General features: G+C 34.9%; 1 protein-coding gene across 1 annotated transcript in view; it reads left to right on the top strand.

Annotated features, from left to right (window-relative positions):
* The window catches only part of LOC145291571 (E3 SUMO-protein ligase RanBP2-like), a 194,824-nt gene that overhangs the window by 148,134 nt on the left and 28,969 nt on the right, over nucleotides 1–17,721 (top strand). The window contains exons 29-33 of the mRNA XM_080137647.1: nucleotides 5,804–5,908; nucleotides 7,849–8,016; nucleotides 10,094–10,210; nucleotides 13,047–13,225; nucleotides 14,207–14,279. Of these exons, the coding sequence (XP_079993773.1) occupies nucleotides 5,804–5,908; nucleotides 7,849–8,016; nucleotides 10,094–10,210; nucleotides 13,047–13,225; nucleotides 14,207–14,279 (642 nt within the window). The remainder of the gene's footprint in view (nucleotides 1–5,803; nucleotides 5,909–7,848; nucleotides 8,017–10,093; nucleotides 10,211–13,046; nucleotides 13,226–14,206; nucleotides 14,280–17,721) is intronic.

Here is a 17,721-nt window from a genome sequence, read left to right on the forward strand (position 1 = left end):
TCAACATAACACTTTTGCAATATGTTTGTTTTCTTTCAAATTCATAAACCAACTGAGAAGCCTCTGTGCTTAATTTAACTGCCCTTTTGACAGTTTGCAAATGTGTAGGTAAATCAGGCAAATCTAGTTTCCTTCCACTCAGTGATGACTCCAGAAGTTCCTTATCTGAAAATCCTTCTGTAAAGGTAGGATCACAAACTCCACTTTGAGATAGGTTGATCAAATAAAACCAATGTGAAGTTTTGAAATTTTGTGGAAAATTTTTTCAACCTTTTGTGAGTGGCTTTTGCACTCCTCAAAGGAAAAAAATCAATTAACTTTTAAAATAAATCCTACTTGTTTTAATTTTTTTAATGAAATTATAACATTTAAAAATGAACATATAAATCAATGTAAACAATTTCATTATTTTTATATAAAAAAATGTTTACTTACCTAATGGTTAAAATTCTTTTTATAGCTTTTTCTCTCACTTCCATTTCATCTGATTTGATCATTGCATTCAAAATATTTTCTAGCAAAAGCATTGTATTGAATATTTTTAAATACCATTGTTTGGATTTCTTGAATCCTATTGAAAATGTATAGTTGCTGGTTATGTAATTTCGAACCAACTAACTGCATAGACAAATTTAATCAATATGTGAATTTTATCGGTGTATTTATACTTCAGAATGCCAACTACAGATGTGCATAAACAAACTAATACAATGGACCGCAAAAAATGGCTTTAAATTTTCAACAACCAAAATAAAATGTGTCCATTTCTGTAATCATAGGAAAATGCACAATAACCCTACTCTCAGCCTAAAAGGAACAAAAAGCAAAATAGTGGACAAATATAAATTTCTGGAACTTATTTTTGACTAAATATCTCCTTCATCCTTTACTTAAAATATTTAAAACAAAAATGCTTAAAAACCCTACAACTATTAAGGGTTATAGCAAATACTGAGTGGGGATAAGACTGCTCATCACTCCTAAAATTATATAGAACCCTGATAAGAGCCAAACTAGATTATGGAAGTTTCATATATGGTAACCAGAAAAAGTTACCTTAAAACTCTAGATTCTATCCATCACACAGGATTAAGATTTGTCTTGTATAACTGTTCACATCAATGAACTATGACGTACGGCTCTAGTGGATACTGGATGCACACAGTCACTATTTTGGAAGTCGTGTTGCAAGGTGGATGCGGAAAGTGATTCCTGTTCTCACAACAGATGGAAGCACACTTAGATGCTGTGGAATAGGAGTAGTACAAGTGAACTTTGGTGCAACGCAAAGCATTAGCATAGAAGTCTTAATTGGGGATGGATACTTACTGGGATTTCATTTATTGCTTGAGTTGGATGCAAGGAGTAGCTGTGTCTAGTGCTGGTGAGGTAACTTTTGCACATTTCAGCAAGACCAATTTTGCTGCTATCACGATTACCGAGCCTGATTTCTCCGCAGAGTATAACCAGAACACTCGGAAGTGGACCATATTGTGGAAATGGGCTGGCAACCAACCTCCACTTACGTTGAGAAATAGATTTGCAGAGTATCCAGTCCCAACATAAATTTGTGAGAAACATGACTGAACTGCAGATGTGGATCGATAATGGCTGGCTGCTGCCATATCCTGAGGACGAATTTGATCCTCCAAAAGGTCTAATCCCTGTCATGGCTGTTGTGCAGAACAAACAAAGTGTGGTCCATTATGGATTATCGGGAGCTAAATGAGTATGTGGACTTGCATACGGCCAATGCTGATGTTTGCTTACAAAAATTGAGGGAATGGCAACAGCAGGAACCAAACGTTGCAGTGCTGGATTTATGCCAAGCCTATTTGCAAGTACATGTTGACAAATCTCTTTGGCTATTCCAAACACTAGAGATCAAGGAACAGCGATATTGTCTTACCCGCCTCGAATTTTGGCTTAATGTAACCCCTTTAATAATGTGGGCCATTGAGCCAGGATAAGACATATTGATATTTCTGTGAATGAAAGTGTGTTCTGCAACCCGTTTCAAAGAACATTTAGAGAAGTTTGGTCTGGAAAGCAAGACCCCAGAACAGCTAAGACTGGGCTCACACTCACACGTGCTGGGATTACGTGTCCAGGAGGAGCATGAAAAATTGTTATGGTGGCGTGTCTGATAGACTTACTCGCCGACTTGTATTTTCAGTATGTGGGGAAACTGACTGGCCATTTCCTGGTGTGTGGCTGATTACGTGTCGCCACAGTGTTTGTAAAACGAAGGGCAAATATGATGACGACTAGATAAGATAATGAAGTGCGAGACCCTCTTCTGTCACTGATAATCGAAGACGTTTGAGAGCAGTCCAGGATGATCCAGTGAAATGTGACAGGTGTATCTGTGTAGATGTTACAGTGTAGGTGAACGCTAGTTCCATTGCCACAAAAGGTGTGGTTGTGGAAAGCAATGGTTCCATGGCGGGAGATGCAGGCTGGCTCCGAGCAATGTATGAGGACAAGCATCTAAATTTAGCTGAGATTAATGGTGTGCTACGAGGTGTAAACCTTGGATTGCAGTAGAAAGCCAAAACCATACATTTACGAACGGATTCTGCTTATGTATATCGGTGGATAACTGACAACTTTTCTGGACAGATGAGTGAACATCAAAGTACCCTCAGAAATGTTAATTAGGCATCGCCTCTCCACACTCCGAGATTTGGCCTCGGAATATGCACTGATAATCAATGTAGGGCTTGTTAAATCTCACGATAACAGAGCTGACCAACTTACTCAGGTACCACAGTGATGGTTTAATGAGATTCGTAAAGCGACAGAACCCTGAGAACTTGTGTGTGCCGTGGCTGCAGAACAACACGTGTCTCAGACAATTCATTGGTCTAATGGACATCTGGTGTGAAAGGGACATGGTACTTTGTGAAGTTAGTCAACCCATTAATAATTGAAACTGAAGTGCGGGCGGTGGTTGGAGATTGCAAAGAATCCCAGTCTTTTAATCCAGCCCTAATGCATTGGAAGCCAGGTAGGCTTGAGTTTTGCCCAGTGGCTATAAAAAACAAGCTGATAAATCATTCGGGGGGGCAGTTGAAAAATATTGTATTACTGCGTTCATGATTGTATCGTGGCGTTTCAATTTGACGGTATTGTTCGGGATCATGTGTCGATCGACAGTGTTGTTCAGGATTGTGGCACGCCAATTCAATGGTATTGTTTGGGATCATGTAGTATCATGTTGATTGACTGACATAGTGTTGTGTCGAGTTGACTGAATCGTGCTGTGCCATGCCAAATCGTCGGAGGTGTTTGGGATTGTATGGACAACAAGACCGTGCTGCCACGTATAATATAAATATATATATTTATATTTTGGCAGTCTCCCTTGCTTTGTGAAGCAACAATTCAAAACCTCCCAAATAGAAAGCTTATATGCTGAGGCCTATGAAACCTTGCTAAAATTGAGATGGGAAAAATTAGGCTTACAATATTATCTAAAACTTAAATCAAACCCCCCAAAATTCTGCCAATCAATGCACTTTCAATCCTAACCTACACACATCTATTCAAAAAAAAAAAAAAAAAAAAAAAAAAAAAATGCAATTAAATCCTTTGGTCTCTACATGGAAGAAACTATAAAACCGCCTACAGACAACTCAACAGATGAACCCAGCATCCACAAGAAATATCTCACCTGTTAAATCAACCTAAAGTCACACTAGACCTGACAGTATATACTAAATCCAATACTCACCCTTCAGACTATAGAGAAAACTAAGCAACATTCTGGATTCTTACCCAAATTGGACACATATTTACACGGATGGTTCCAAAGATCAAAACAAAGTGGGATGTGCCGCTATTTCAGAAAACACTATTTGGCAGAAAAGATTGCTAAATAACTCCTAAATCTATAGTCAGGGCTCTACGGACAAATTTATCTTTAGTTAACCTTTGACAACTAAATATTTTTGTTTACTAGTCAAATAGAAAAGTTACTAGCCAAAGCCACCTGATTTTTAGAATATGACATCTTTGTTCTGTGATGAGTATGTACATCATAAAGAATTTTTTTTTTTTTTAATAAGTGTAATTCTAAATATACAACAAATTTTATGTTGATACTTGAAGGTATAAACATTCTAATTTCATCAGATGTTTTTTCTATCAAACTTTTATTGTTTAAATAATTTAACTTTGTTTTATTAAAAAAAAAAGTTGAAGATATTTTTCACTCAGTACTGAGCTTTGGAAGATTGTCAGTGAAAGAAATACAGTTGCCTAAAGATAAGCGTTTCATTATTTCTAGTCGACACTTTGAAAAATCACTCGCAAATGTAGAGCCCTGTATAGTGCAGAAATAAAGTTTTCCTGTCTAAAGACTGACTAATGTAATCACTAAACTGACTTGTGATAAAGTTATCTTACGGCATACATCACAAATATGGCTTCACTCAAAAGCTTCTAGCAGATCTAACAGATTATTTTTTCTAGATATCATGTTTAATTTTTGCATGATAGTTTTTTAAAAAAAATTTTTTTTTTATAGTCCATTTTTTATTAGTTGACAAAGTTCTTGCTGTTTTTAACTTTTAAATTCAGATAAACATATCTCAGCTCAAACAAAAAATTATTGATTGAAATAAACACCATTAGAATCAACACACTTTTGCCAACACAAAACAAGTGTATTTATGCCAGTAATGTAAAAATATTACGTTTTGGTAGTGATGAAGTAGCTGAAGGCGTTTTTGATATCATTTGGATTTTGAAGCATTTCTCATGCAGAATATGGTTGAGATGGTTGAAAAGGTGGTAGTCGATAGGTAAGAGGTTTGGAGAGTATGGTGGATGAGGCAGTTTATAACCCAATTAGTTCAACTTCAACAGGGTCGGTTTTGCAGCATGTGGTCGGGCATTGTCATGGAGGAGAATTGGGCCTTTTCTGTTAACTAATGTTGGGTGGTGTTGCCGATGTAATGATTTCGCCTGCATAAAAAAAAAAACTAATGGATGAAACTGGTTGGAGATCACCAAACAGTCAGCATAACCTTCTTTTTGTACAAATTTAGTTTTGGGAAGTGTTGTGGAGCTTCATCGGTGTCTAACCACTGAGCTGAGTGTAGCTAAATGTTGTAAAGAACCCACTTTTTATCGTAAGTCACAACCTGGTCAAGAAACGGGGCCCTTGTTGCATAAAAGAAGGGAAGATAACACTTTATAAGTGTTTCTTTTAGTTGTCATTCAATTCATGAGGCATCCATTTATCAAGTTTTTTTGTCTTTCCAATCCCTTTTAAGTGGTTAGAAATCGTATGTTACGTCTAATTCAGAAGTAAGTTAATGAACAGTTGTGCATGAATTGGCTTCAACTTAGGTCTTTATTAATTGTTGTCAACATCTGATGGCCGACCAATATGCTTATCATCTTCAAGACTCTTGTTGCTGCCACAAAATTTCTTAAATCACCATTGTGACCTTTCCAGCCTAGCTTGAATTGAAATAAGAAAATTGTGCGAATTTGCTTTTTTCCATCTTGTATTCAACGTTTTGTAAAGACAATTGTGTTAAAACAATTGTAATTTAAATGATTAGATAAAGCGAAAAACGCTCTTTAAAATGATATATAAAGTAAAGGTATTATAATGAAAACTTATTTGAATCAAAATTAAAAATTCCATAAGAACTTTCTTCTCGATCTAATAATTGTTTAATCACATGATTTCATTATTTCCTATGAAAAAAATATCATGAGGTTATAATCTCTTTTTTATTTTCTTTCTCCAGTTTTTATTAACAATTATTTTGTCTTTTAATTATAGCTGGTGATAGTACTATGCCATTCCAAAGTCCACCTGGTGGGGAGTTTCTTTTTAGTACACTGGCTGCTCAAGTAGATACCATGGAAAAACCAGCTTTTCAAAAAGGTAATGTTTATGATTTTTTAAAAATTTTTTATTTTTAATTGATTGTATAAAGAGATTTTTAATACTTTCTCCATTTGTTTTTATTATTACTGAATATCCAGTTATCAATGCTATTTAAAACTGAAATGCAAGCATTTCAGTTTTAAATAGCATTTTCATGACCTAACAATATCTTGGTCAAAATGGATTTATTATGAGGGACATTTCAAAAGTAATGCCTCCTATTTTTATTTTGCCCGAATGGATCAGAGGTAATTGCAAATTGCATTATGATACTTGATGCATTAATGACCTGAAAGTTTCATCTCTCTTGCAGATATTGATGGTGTGAGACTAAGGAAGCCCTGTCATAGATGTGTATCAGGATCAGATGTGTCAATAAATTCCTCCATGCAGAAAAAATTGAATCTATCAGCATTGTGGCACGTGTTAAACGTTTACAAAGCAGATGTAGTTGATGTCAACAAAGATGGGTTCATCGATTTCAGTGTCACGACAGATGTGAGTGATAGAGTGAGCTTTGGACTTTTACAACTGAGGCATTAAAAGAGGCTGGAAAAAGTGCATTGAGAATGATATTGACTATGTAGCACAAAACTGCATCTTGAACGTTGACTCAAATTCTTGGTGGTATGTGGTCTGTTACAATCAATTTTTGCCGCAGAAAAATTTTATCTTCCGGTAGTTGTATAAAATTCTGATTTCCTGTAGAGGCATTTTTGACCATATCTTTGAAGATTTTCTCCTGCATTCATGCCAAGAAGTCTGTTTAAATTTCATAGTACAAGTTGTGTTGCTCCTATTTAGTGATGTGTGCCATGCAGCAAGATGTGTCCATTATTTCTCTTAACTGATTTTTGATTCGCAGATTATATTTGGGATTTTTGCTTTGACACTTTTTCATTAAAATTTTTTTTTACTTTTGGTTGAATTATATAAACAAACTGAAAAGTGAATTTAATGTTTTTTTTTGTTTAATTTAGAAAGTAAAAATATTTTATCAAAAAATCAAATATTACAGAATAATTCAATAAAAATGTTGCAATTGTACACGATTCGTAACAATTTTTGTGTAAAATTAATTCATAAATTCTAGTTTACTATTGAGTATTTGGTTCACAAAATAACAAGAATGATTTCCGGCATCAAAACATGCATTTATAATTCAACTGGAGAAAAACCGATTTAAGTATTACCATTTGGGAAGAGGATATCTTTTCTGTCAAAGATTTTTCCTTTCAGTTGCTATTTTGCCACAATTTTAGAAACTATAGTTGATTAATTCATCTGTATATTTCCAGTCATCACGATTTGATGCTTTCAGAAAATTCTCCAGTACAGTTTAGTCAGAAAATTTTGTGGATTAAAAAAAGCTTTTATAAAAGCTAGATGGAAGTTTGTAATACTGCAAATAATGAATAAAATGGCTTTTGTAATACATTTTACTAATGTGATCACCTAACTATAATAAACCATAACTTCATTATTTTGATAACTGGATATTCAGTAATAATAAAAACAAATGGAGAAAGTATTAAAAAAAAATTGTCAATTCACTTAAAAACTAGATATTTTCTCAAAATATTGTTAAAACATAACCAATTATTAGGTTTTATTTTCAAAATATGCATTGATCTAAAAGCAAAAAAAAAAAAAAAACTTTCCAAAATACCTCTAATAAACCGTAATGTTTCATTACTAAAAAAATAAAAAACTTAAATTTTTATCTTTTTTTATCTTTTATCTATCTACTTTACTCAACTCAATTTTGACAATCTTAGTATACAAATGAATCTTTGAGAGGGTCTATTCATTTAGATAGATGCCATTTTCCAAACAGACTGCATATGATCATTTTGAATTAAACTCCATTGCAAAATCTAATGCTATGACCATTTTTAAACGTTCAATTTGAATGATATTTTTATTAATCATTTCAGATTCTAGCAAACCATTTACCTGGCATGGTGCAGGTCAAAAATTATTTGGTGAGTCAGTTGAAAGCAACCAGGATGGGGATGTGGGAGGTGATGATGATGTAGTTCAAAATCCAGATATTCACTTTGAACCTATCGTCCCTTTGCCAGCCCTTGTTGACCATAAAAGTGGTAAGTATAATCTTTCTATCCATTACGTGAAAGAAACATTGATTTTTTTTTTTTTTTTGTATCAGAAACTACACAAGATACTCTTACATTACCAGGTTCACTGTGGACATGAGCAGGTTAGATGTAAAAAAATATTACTTGAATATATGCTGAATGTTACCAAGTATGCAGGGAGTGTTGGTTGGAAATATTTAAAACCTTTTTTTTTTTTTTTTTAAATAGTTTTAACAAAATATTTGATTTAGGTAAAAAAAATATTATTATTAATTGCTGTCTGCTTAGGAAATCCCCCCCCCCCCCCAAAAAAAAAAAAAATTTTTAAATATCTGAATTTGCACAAAATGTACATTAAAAAAAAATATTAAAACTCATTCTAAGAAGCAGTTTGATGTTGCGTGGTGTGTTCAAAAAGTAACATAGGAAAATGTTCTAAAGTATGTTACATTAAAAAAAAAAAAAAAAAAAATGCTACTTTTTTTTTTTTTCCCAGCACCCTGGAGCAACACTGTAGGTAGTCTTACTTTTGGAATGACCCTTATATCAGAATTAAATAAGCATGTTGATATAGTTAGGATGGGTGGAGACAAGCTTCCATTTATTCATTTAGATGAATTGAATATTTATTAAAATTAATGATAAAGTAACAGACCAAAATTTCTAAAATTAGTAATACCAAACTATTTTTTCTTTATATCGAAGAAACTCGAATCCAGTATCTTTGAAAAGAGCATAAAAACACAGAGAAATATGGTCTTTAGTTTTTTTTTTTTTTTTTTTAAGTATTGGAAAATGCATTTTAGATTTCAGTTTCTTGTACATAAAATACATTACAATTCAACTTGAGTTGACAACTTTCTAGTTTTTATATTCATGTTTAAATTAATTCACTGTGCAAAAGTTCCATTAGCTAATGCTAATATTTGAAACTAGTGGAGGGGGAGGGCGTAAAAACATTTTGTATATAAAAAAATACTTATTAGATACGTTTGAAGCCAAAACAATGCATTATTACAAAATAAACAGATATTTATTTTGTTTGAAATTTATAAATATATTTCAAAGATACACTTCATCATCAGTATGTCTTTTTTTTTTCCATGTTGGAGCATAGAATCAGTAGAAGCCCATTTATACGGTAGTAAAATAAATATGTATCATATACATATTTATTTTATTCAAACTCAACCAGTGCTTCTATCAAGGAACACAAACCCTAACGATTTTGTATATGTTATAGTTTTGATTTCAAAATTAAAAATAAAAAAAGTACTTAGGTGCCATCAGCTAGAATCGAAACTGAAATTGTACCATTCAGAGCTGGTGATGTTACCACTGTACCAATATGACATGCATATGAACTGATTAAAAATTAAAAATAAACTAAGATGAATGTACAAAATATTACGATTATTTTTTTTTTTTCAATTTTGACCCATTTTTGACCCCCTTAAAAACAATGTTAACCAGCTAAAGACCCATAAAAGAACGGCCCGTAAAAATCCAATTGTTTGAGACCCCTTCTCAATGAAATAGATATCTGAAATAAGAAAAAACATTATTAATAAAAGAACTGTTTTTATATACAAAAATATTTTTCTGAAAAAACGTTTTACAAAATCCATTACCAAATTAATAATGCAATCATTTGTTGACAGTAAAACATGTCGTTAGGATGTCAAGAACAGATACTACATATACTTTGATCTTAGGCAAATGGACAAGTATTGCATCCTTCTTTCTGGAGGATAGGATAATGTAAAATTTGTTTTGTTGTCATGACAACACACTCTAAAGCATTACCTTCTTTTATGAAGGGATCCACCCAAGTATTACCTCCTCCTTGTAGGATCAGTTTAATACATGTTCGTCCACTATGATATTATCCTCTTAAGCTAGACAAATACGAGAGCAAGCATATTTTTACTAATAGCAATTTCAAAAGATAACTTTGATAATACACATTGAATTATCTAAAGGCACGAAACACAATAAATGTCTACACTTTCTTACTGTACTTCTGTGTTTATTTTATTGCTATTTTTTCCTAACTGGACAAATTGTTATTGTTTGTTTGCAGGTGAGGAAGATGAAACTCCAATATTTATGGAACGAGCCAAGCTCTTCCGCTTTGATCAGAACCAGTGGAAAGAGAAAGGAATTGGCTCCATGAAGATACTCAAACACAAGACAGACTGTAAGGGCAATAAATTATTTTTTTCTCTCTTCAACCTTTTTAAAAGTTGATGTTGCGTTTAGGGAATTAAGTTAACGTTTGTAGAATACTTTCGCATTAAATTACTTCTGGGTAGTTTCAGTCCCGCTAAACAAATCACGTCTCCCCTTTCCTATAAAACAAGAACATATAGAAAGTGTAACCAGGCAAACAAATCAGTATCTTTTGCTCATAGATCGACATTAATTTTAGTATGAAATTGTTAGGACTAGATGTTTCTTCAGTTACTATACTTTCCCAAGCAACACTGGTATATAAATCTACTAGTGTATGTATGTGTGATATATATAATTTTTTTAATAGTTCTTTTAGTTTTTATGGGGTAGCTGAAATACATAAAACGCAGAACGAGAGCTTAAGTTAACTATTATACTTAGAGATCTAAAGAAGGTAAAACAAACATAAAGTGTGACCAAAAGTTTTAACTCTTATCCAAGTTTTGCGTCTACCATGTGACACACATTGGATCTCACTTTAATACAATTGCCAACAAGATCAGACATACAATTTTTCTCTTCTGGGAGTCACCATTCCTGGACTTATCAACAAAATGAGAAAAAAAGGAAAATAAAAAAGATATATAAAGTCTATGATTAGAGTAGATGCCACTGAAAGTAAAAAAAAAAAAACTAAATTAAATTTTTTTTTTATTCATATTATAAAAATTATACCGGGTTACTGGGTTTTCTAAAATGTTCAAATTTAATCTTATGAAATAATGTTTTTCTGACGATGTAACTAACTTTTATTTAAAAAAATATTTTTTTTTTATTGCAATTTCACCCCAAACAAGGCACATTGCCACTTTGCTGTAGGGGGCTACTATCAGGGACATAAGCTACATGGGTACTATGTGGGGAATTGGGCAGCAAGATGTTGGTTCACGTTACACTTGAACTTCTACATGTCAGTACAGTTGGGAAAGCAGGAACTTTGAAGGGAATTCCAAAGTCTAGCTGTTCTGGGGAAGAAACTATTAGAGTAGAAGGCTCTCTTACATCTAGGGATCTCAACTGTAAAGGGGTTGGATTTTGCTGCTTGTCAAGTTTGTCGGGGGTACTTACATCGAGGGGGTACAAGTGCTTGCAGTTCGTCAGAGCATTCACCATTAAAATACTTGTAGAACAGGCAAAGGGATGCTACATTTCGTCGATGGGACAGAAGCTGAAGCCTAGATGACAGTTCAGGACCTATTAGGTTGGCGACTCTTTTGAACCCTGTCTAGGAGTGAGAGACTAGTAGCAGATGCACCAGCCCAAATATGACAACAATACTCCATACATGGGCGAATGGTGGCCTTATAGAGGTACAGGATACTTTCGGGCGTTAGTAGCTTTCTAGCATGGGAGAGAGAACCTACTTTTTTCGCAGCATTTCTGGCAATACTTTCAATGTAATTGTTCCAACTCATGTTCCTGTGAACGTTAGACCGAGAAGTTTAAAAGATGTGCTTTCAGATAAAGAGTCTTTGGCCATTGCTATTGGTGGTAGAGAAGGTTTCTTGTAGTTATTGAAGGAAACCAGTTTAGTCTTGGCAGCATTGAATGTGACCATCCTTTTTTGTCCCCATTCCACTACAGATCGAAGGTTATCTTTTAGTGTTTTTGGCATTTCTCTAGATATGTGTTCATTTGTTGTCGTGTCTGTTATAGAGAGTGGTGTTATCAGCATATATACCCATCTCAGAGACAATTTTGTCAGGGAGATCATTTATGAATATTAGTAATAATAGAGGTCCAAGGATAGACCCCTGAGGCACTCCCGCATTATATAATATTGTTTGGATGTAGACCGTCGATGACAACCTGTATTTTTCTCTTATCTAAGAAGGATTTAATTATGTTAAAGATTCTTCCAGTGACACCGTATGATCTGATTTTCCTGAGAAGACCTTCATGCCATACCCTGTCAAATGCCTTAGATATATCTAGAGCTACCGCTCTACCCTCTCCTGCTTTGTCAAGTGAATGGTATATACACTCAGAGATTACATGTAGGATGTCTGCTGTGGAACAGGCTTGCCTAAATCCATATTGTTGGTCGGTCAGAAGTTTAGCATCTGTAAGGTGATGTACTAGAGCTTGGTTAATAATGGTCTCAAATATTTTGGCAAAAAGTGGGAGGAGGCTAATGGGGCAGTAATTTACTGGTCAGTTCTTTCATCAGAATTCTTGAAAACTGGTACCACAGAAGCAGTTTTCCAGCAGGCAGGAAAGGAAGATTCCTTAAGGCATTTGTTGTAAAGTTTGGAGAGAACCAGCGCTACTTTGGCGGACCACTTTTTTAATAGCACAGCCGGGATAAGATCAGGTCCACATGCTTTTGAAGTGTCAAGATTTTTTATGATGGGATGCACTTGAGATGGGGTGATTTCCAGATTGTCTAGTGTGGCGTCTGTCCGTAAATGAAAGTCGGGGAGGGGGATGTTTGCAGGACCCAGTGTGGAGTTGGAGACGAACCGACTGGCAAGCATGTTAGCCTTCTCGGTTGCTGAGCAAACAACCTCATGATTGTTGGATAGTGGGGGGGGGGGAATTGTTGATTGCCCATTATTTACTGCACTGTTGTAGATTTTCTAGAAGTCACGGATTCCTAATTTCTGTACTTCGATGCGTTTTTTTGGTCGTTTCAGTAAATTCTCTCTTAGCTGTCACTATTTCTTTCTTCTATACTAACCTTGTGTTTGCATAAGGTATCCCTAATTTCTGGATATTCTTACAAATTATTGAGTGGATGAGGTTCCTATCATAAATCCAATTTTCATGGCAACTTTAATTTCTTACCGCTTTTCTTTTAGTACGTTTCCGGTTATTGTTGAGGAGAGAACAAGTCTTGAAACTTGCTTGTAACCACATGTTGACCTCAGCACTTCAGCTAAAACCATTGGCGACATCAGAGACGTCTTGGTGCTGGACAGCCCTTGATTATACGGATAGTGTAGAGGGACAAATTGAATTTTTTGCTGTTAAATTTAAGGTAAGTCTTTTGCTCCAGCTTTAAAACATTGCAATTTTTTTTGTCCTCCAAGGTTTTAGAAGTATTTTAAATGACCATAAAAGTATCCAAACAAATTGTCTTCTCTGTTGCAAATTTACTTTTGAATTAAATACAAAGAAGTTGAATTTTCCTTTACAAAACATTTGTTGGTGATTAAGAATAAGTGATTAAGTTCGCCGAAAACTGTTAGATAAAAACTACATTTATATAAAAACGTTCAGCTTACTAAACTGATTTGCTGTTTAGTTAATAAGTAATCGAATTGGTGCAAGAAAAAATATGTAAATATTTTATACACATCTTTTAAAAAATGTCTTTTACAAAAATAAGTAATTCTTGCTTATTTTTTTGCATGGAATAATAAAATGTTACTGTTTAGGATTTGTTTTTAGTAATATAAAAATATATTATTTTATGAAATATTTATTAATTTTTTTTTTTTTATTTAGAAAAATAGAATAAAATGATTTTGGTATTATTAAAGTATATAGTTTGAAAAAAAAAAATTCTAACAAATATACACAGATTTTATGTAAAATGTTGAAGTAATTTCAAAATAGTGAAGCAATCACATTTTATTCTATGCAAAAAATAAGCAGATATTTATTTTATAAAAGATTTTTAAAAGTAAAAATGTGTACAAAATATTTACATATTTTTCTTACACTAATTCAATTATTAACTGAAATGGCAAGTCCAGTTTAGTTAGCTGAACATTTGTATATCAATGTGAAGTTTTTATCTGATGTTACTGAGAGGCTGAGAGCCAACTATTATTCTGAATCGTCAAATTTTTTTCCATTATCCCCTCCCCACCCCCCAGTGCGGTTTCCTTTCTCTTCTGCTCTTTATTTATCTTCCCATGTCTGCGGCATTTTCTCTTCTTACCCCACCTTTTTGTCTTTCAGTCTTCCTCTCTTTTTCAAAAACTAAAATTCTTTCTTTTCTTTACCTTTCCAGACGATTGCAATTGCTTCTCAATTCCAAAAATGTTTCCTTGAATGCCAGGAACTATTAACAAAAGCAGAAACGTGTAAGTAAACCATCTTTGTACAATCAATATATTACAATAATCAGTAACCTCATTTATTATGTATGACAGACGAATAACTTAAAATTTACTATAAATATGTCAATGCTGGTGTTAAAAAAAGATATGAGTTTTTCCTTGCTCTGACATTGACATTAAAAGCCTATTTTTTTTTTTTCAATTCAAAAAAATAAAACGAACATAATATACTTGGTCATGGATATGCGAGCGAATTTTTGAAGGTTAAATAATTTGCATATTCCTCTGAAAAACAAGCATTCCTTAATTAGTTAATTTTTTATATTATCACTAGATAATTGGTTCATTTAATTATTACACTAACTGCTATTTATGTGTAGTTTCTATATTGTGCATAATTGCACATTCTAGCACACTGACATTTTTGTGTATATATATATATATATATATATATATATACTATATTATAAAACTCACATTGTCTTGCTTGGGTATAGAAACTGTGTATCTGGTCTATAACTTCCAGTTTGAAAAATTCTACGCATGCATAATTAAATAAAAACAAAGCCATAAAAGCTTTTTTTTAATTGACAATTTTTTTGTGTTTAAAATATGCAAAGAAAAACAACTACATCCCTTTTGCTTTTTTTCATCAGAATTTTATGAATTTTAGTTGTATTTTTCATTGCAGAATCGTTTTCAATCAATTAATTTTTATTTAAAAGAAACAATAATTTGAATCCAATCTGAGATTCTTTTTTTACACAGTGATCACCACTTATCAAGGCCCGGAAGCCACTCAGGGATAAGGGTTATTGCAAGTACATTACGTTAGTGTGGAGATTTGATGAAGTGTTTACTTAAGGGGGCGGTTCATTAGGAATTTGTTAACGTTGGACTTGAAGACATCCAAGTTGTAGTCCGGTGGGAAGCAGGCAGATTGAACAGAGTTCCACAGGCGTGCAGTTCTAAGAAAGAATTCTAAGAAAGAAGCTTTGTTCATGGAATCCGCGTTTTGATTTAGGCACAGATATAGAGTGGGGGAAATTTTTCACAGTGGATTCAGCTAGACGGGTGTTTTTTGTGAAAGATTGGCGAGGGGGGACCAGAGATTGGAGTTCAGATGAGCACCTGTCATGGAAATAACGATAAAACAAGGATAGGCTCGCAACGTCTCTTCTGTGGGAGAGAGGTCGCAGGGTAGAGAAAAAGGCATCCCCCACTAAGCCACAAAGTCTATTTTGTACTCTGTCAAGGCAGGATAGGCTGTTTTTAGCAGCTCCTGCCCAGATATGGCAACAGTATTTCATCCTTGGACGTACTTGGCTTTTATATAGATAGAGAATTGCATCAGTAGTGAGATATCTTCTGGAGCGGTAGAAGGATCCCAACATCTTTCTAGCGACCATGGCAACAGACTTGATGTACGTGTTCCATTTCAGATCAGGAGTAAAGGTCAAACCCAGAAGCTTGTCAAAACACGGGGCCTCACCCAGACGAGAGCCATCCATCACAATTCATGCCAGATGGGGATCAGAGCATTGATGATGTAAGGATAGGAGCTTGGTTTTGGATGCATTAAAGGTAACCAGCCACGTCTTCCCCCACTGAACCACGCGCTCGAGATCAGAGGAGAGAGAATCAGAGAGAACTTTGTCATTTACAGCCTTTGATGTGTTGCCGTAGATGGTTGTGTCCTCAGCATAGATGTCAACGAATGATTTAAGTATGTGTTTAGGAAGGTCATTGATGGAGATCAGGAAGAGTTGGGCCCAGGATTGACCCCTGAGGGACTCCAGCATTTATATTGCAGGCCTCCGATTTTTGTCCATCTACCACTACTCTTATGAGCCTATCGGAGAGAAATGATTTAATGATTGAGAAAACATTTCCAGTTATACCGTAGCTGGAAATCTTGTGAAGTAGACCCTTATGCCATACCTTGTCGAAGGCCTTTGATATGTCAAGAGCAATTGCCCTAGAAAGGAAGCCTTTGTTAAGAGATTCACTAATCCTGTGGGATATAACCGTCAGCACATCTGCAGTAGATCTTGCAGAGCGGAAACCATATTGTGTGTCACTAAGAAGGTTATTCCTGCTGAGGTGGTTGACTATTTCTCTATTTAATATGGATTCCAGCAACTTACTCATAACACACCGGAGACTTATTGGTCTGTACTGAGAGGGAGATGACTTATCACCTGAATTCTTAAATATAGGGCAAACTGATGAGGTCTTCCAGGGAGTCGGAAAGCACTTCTCCTTAAGGCAGCGCTTAAATAGTTTCGTAAGTATGGGAGCGAGTTCTGGTTGAAGCTTTTTTAACACTATAATTGGGATGCAGTCAGGGCCAGTTGCTTTACTGGAATCAAGGTTCTTGATTAGCTTGGCGACCTCATGCACGGATATTTGTATGCTACCTAGCTTGTTCTGTGTTATAGGAGGAAATATGGGGAGTTGATGGCCTTCGTCGCATAGGGTAGAATTAGCTGCAAAGTTCTTTGCAAATAGTTTGGCCTTGTCTGACGCTGACGAGATGACCTCTGGTCCATTGATAATGGTTGGGATAGAACGCACACTTCTGTTCAGGATCCTATTTTTTATTTGCCAAAAACTGGTGGGAACCAAGCCGCTGATCAGCTACCTTGGATTTAACAGACTGGGCATATAGCTCTCTTGCATTTTTTATTACTCTTTTACAGTGGTTGCTGGCAGTCCTGAAAGCAGCTTTAGTCTCAGTACATCTATTACGTTGGTAGCTCTGGAAAAAGTGATTTCTGTGCACGATAGCAGCAGCACATTCTGGGGATAACCATGGCTGGCTGTTCGGTTTTTGTTGGAATTTTTTAGATGGTATGAATTGGTCTATGCCTACAAATAACCATTCGGTCAGATCTGATACTATAGAGGACACTTCCTTTTTAAACATGGAGTGCAGAGGTAAATCAGATATGAATGTACGGAAGCTATCGCAGTCAGTCATAGAGTATCGGTATACAGTACGGTGGAGGGGTACGCCTGGGGACTTATTACATTTCGTTTTTATCTTAACTGATACAACGGAGTGGTCAGAGGATCCTAGAGGAGAATGAACGGAACATGAACATAGCTCAGGGGGAAGTTGAGAGAAAAAGGTCTAGGAGACTTGCATATTGACCGGGTGTATCGGGCACACGGGTGGGTTCGCGAACAATCTGAGTGAGGTCATAAGCATTGGCAAAATCATGACAAAACCTCCCCTCATCGTCTGTCTTATTTGAATGGGTCAGCCATTCCACGTTATGGATGTTGAAGTCACCACAGATGTGGATGTTAGCCGAGGGATATGCAGACAGTATGTGGTCTATTTTCTCAGATATGCTCTTAAAGATAGTAACTCCGCTGTTGTGGGGCCGATAGAGGGCAAAAATAAATGCAGTGGTGTTAGCAAGTGCAACCCTGAAGCACATATAGGGTAAATTAGGAT

This window comes from Euprymna scolopes, chromosome 12 (genome assembly GCF_053919585.1).
Source record: "Euprymna scolopes isolate OS-2025 chromosome 12, ASM5391958v1, whole genome shotgun sequence".
Classification (NCBI taxonomy): Eukaryota; Metazoa; Mollusca; class Cephalopoda; order Sepiida; family Sepiolidae; genus Euprymna; species Euprymna scolopes.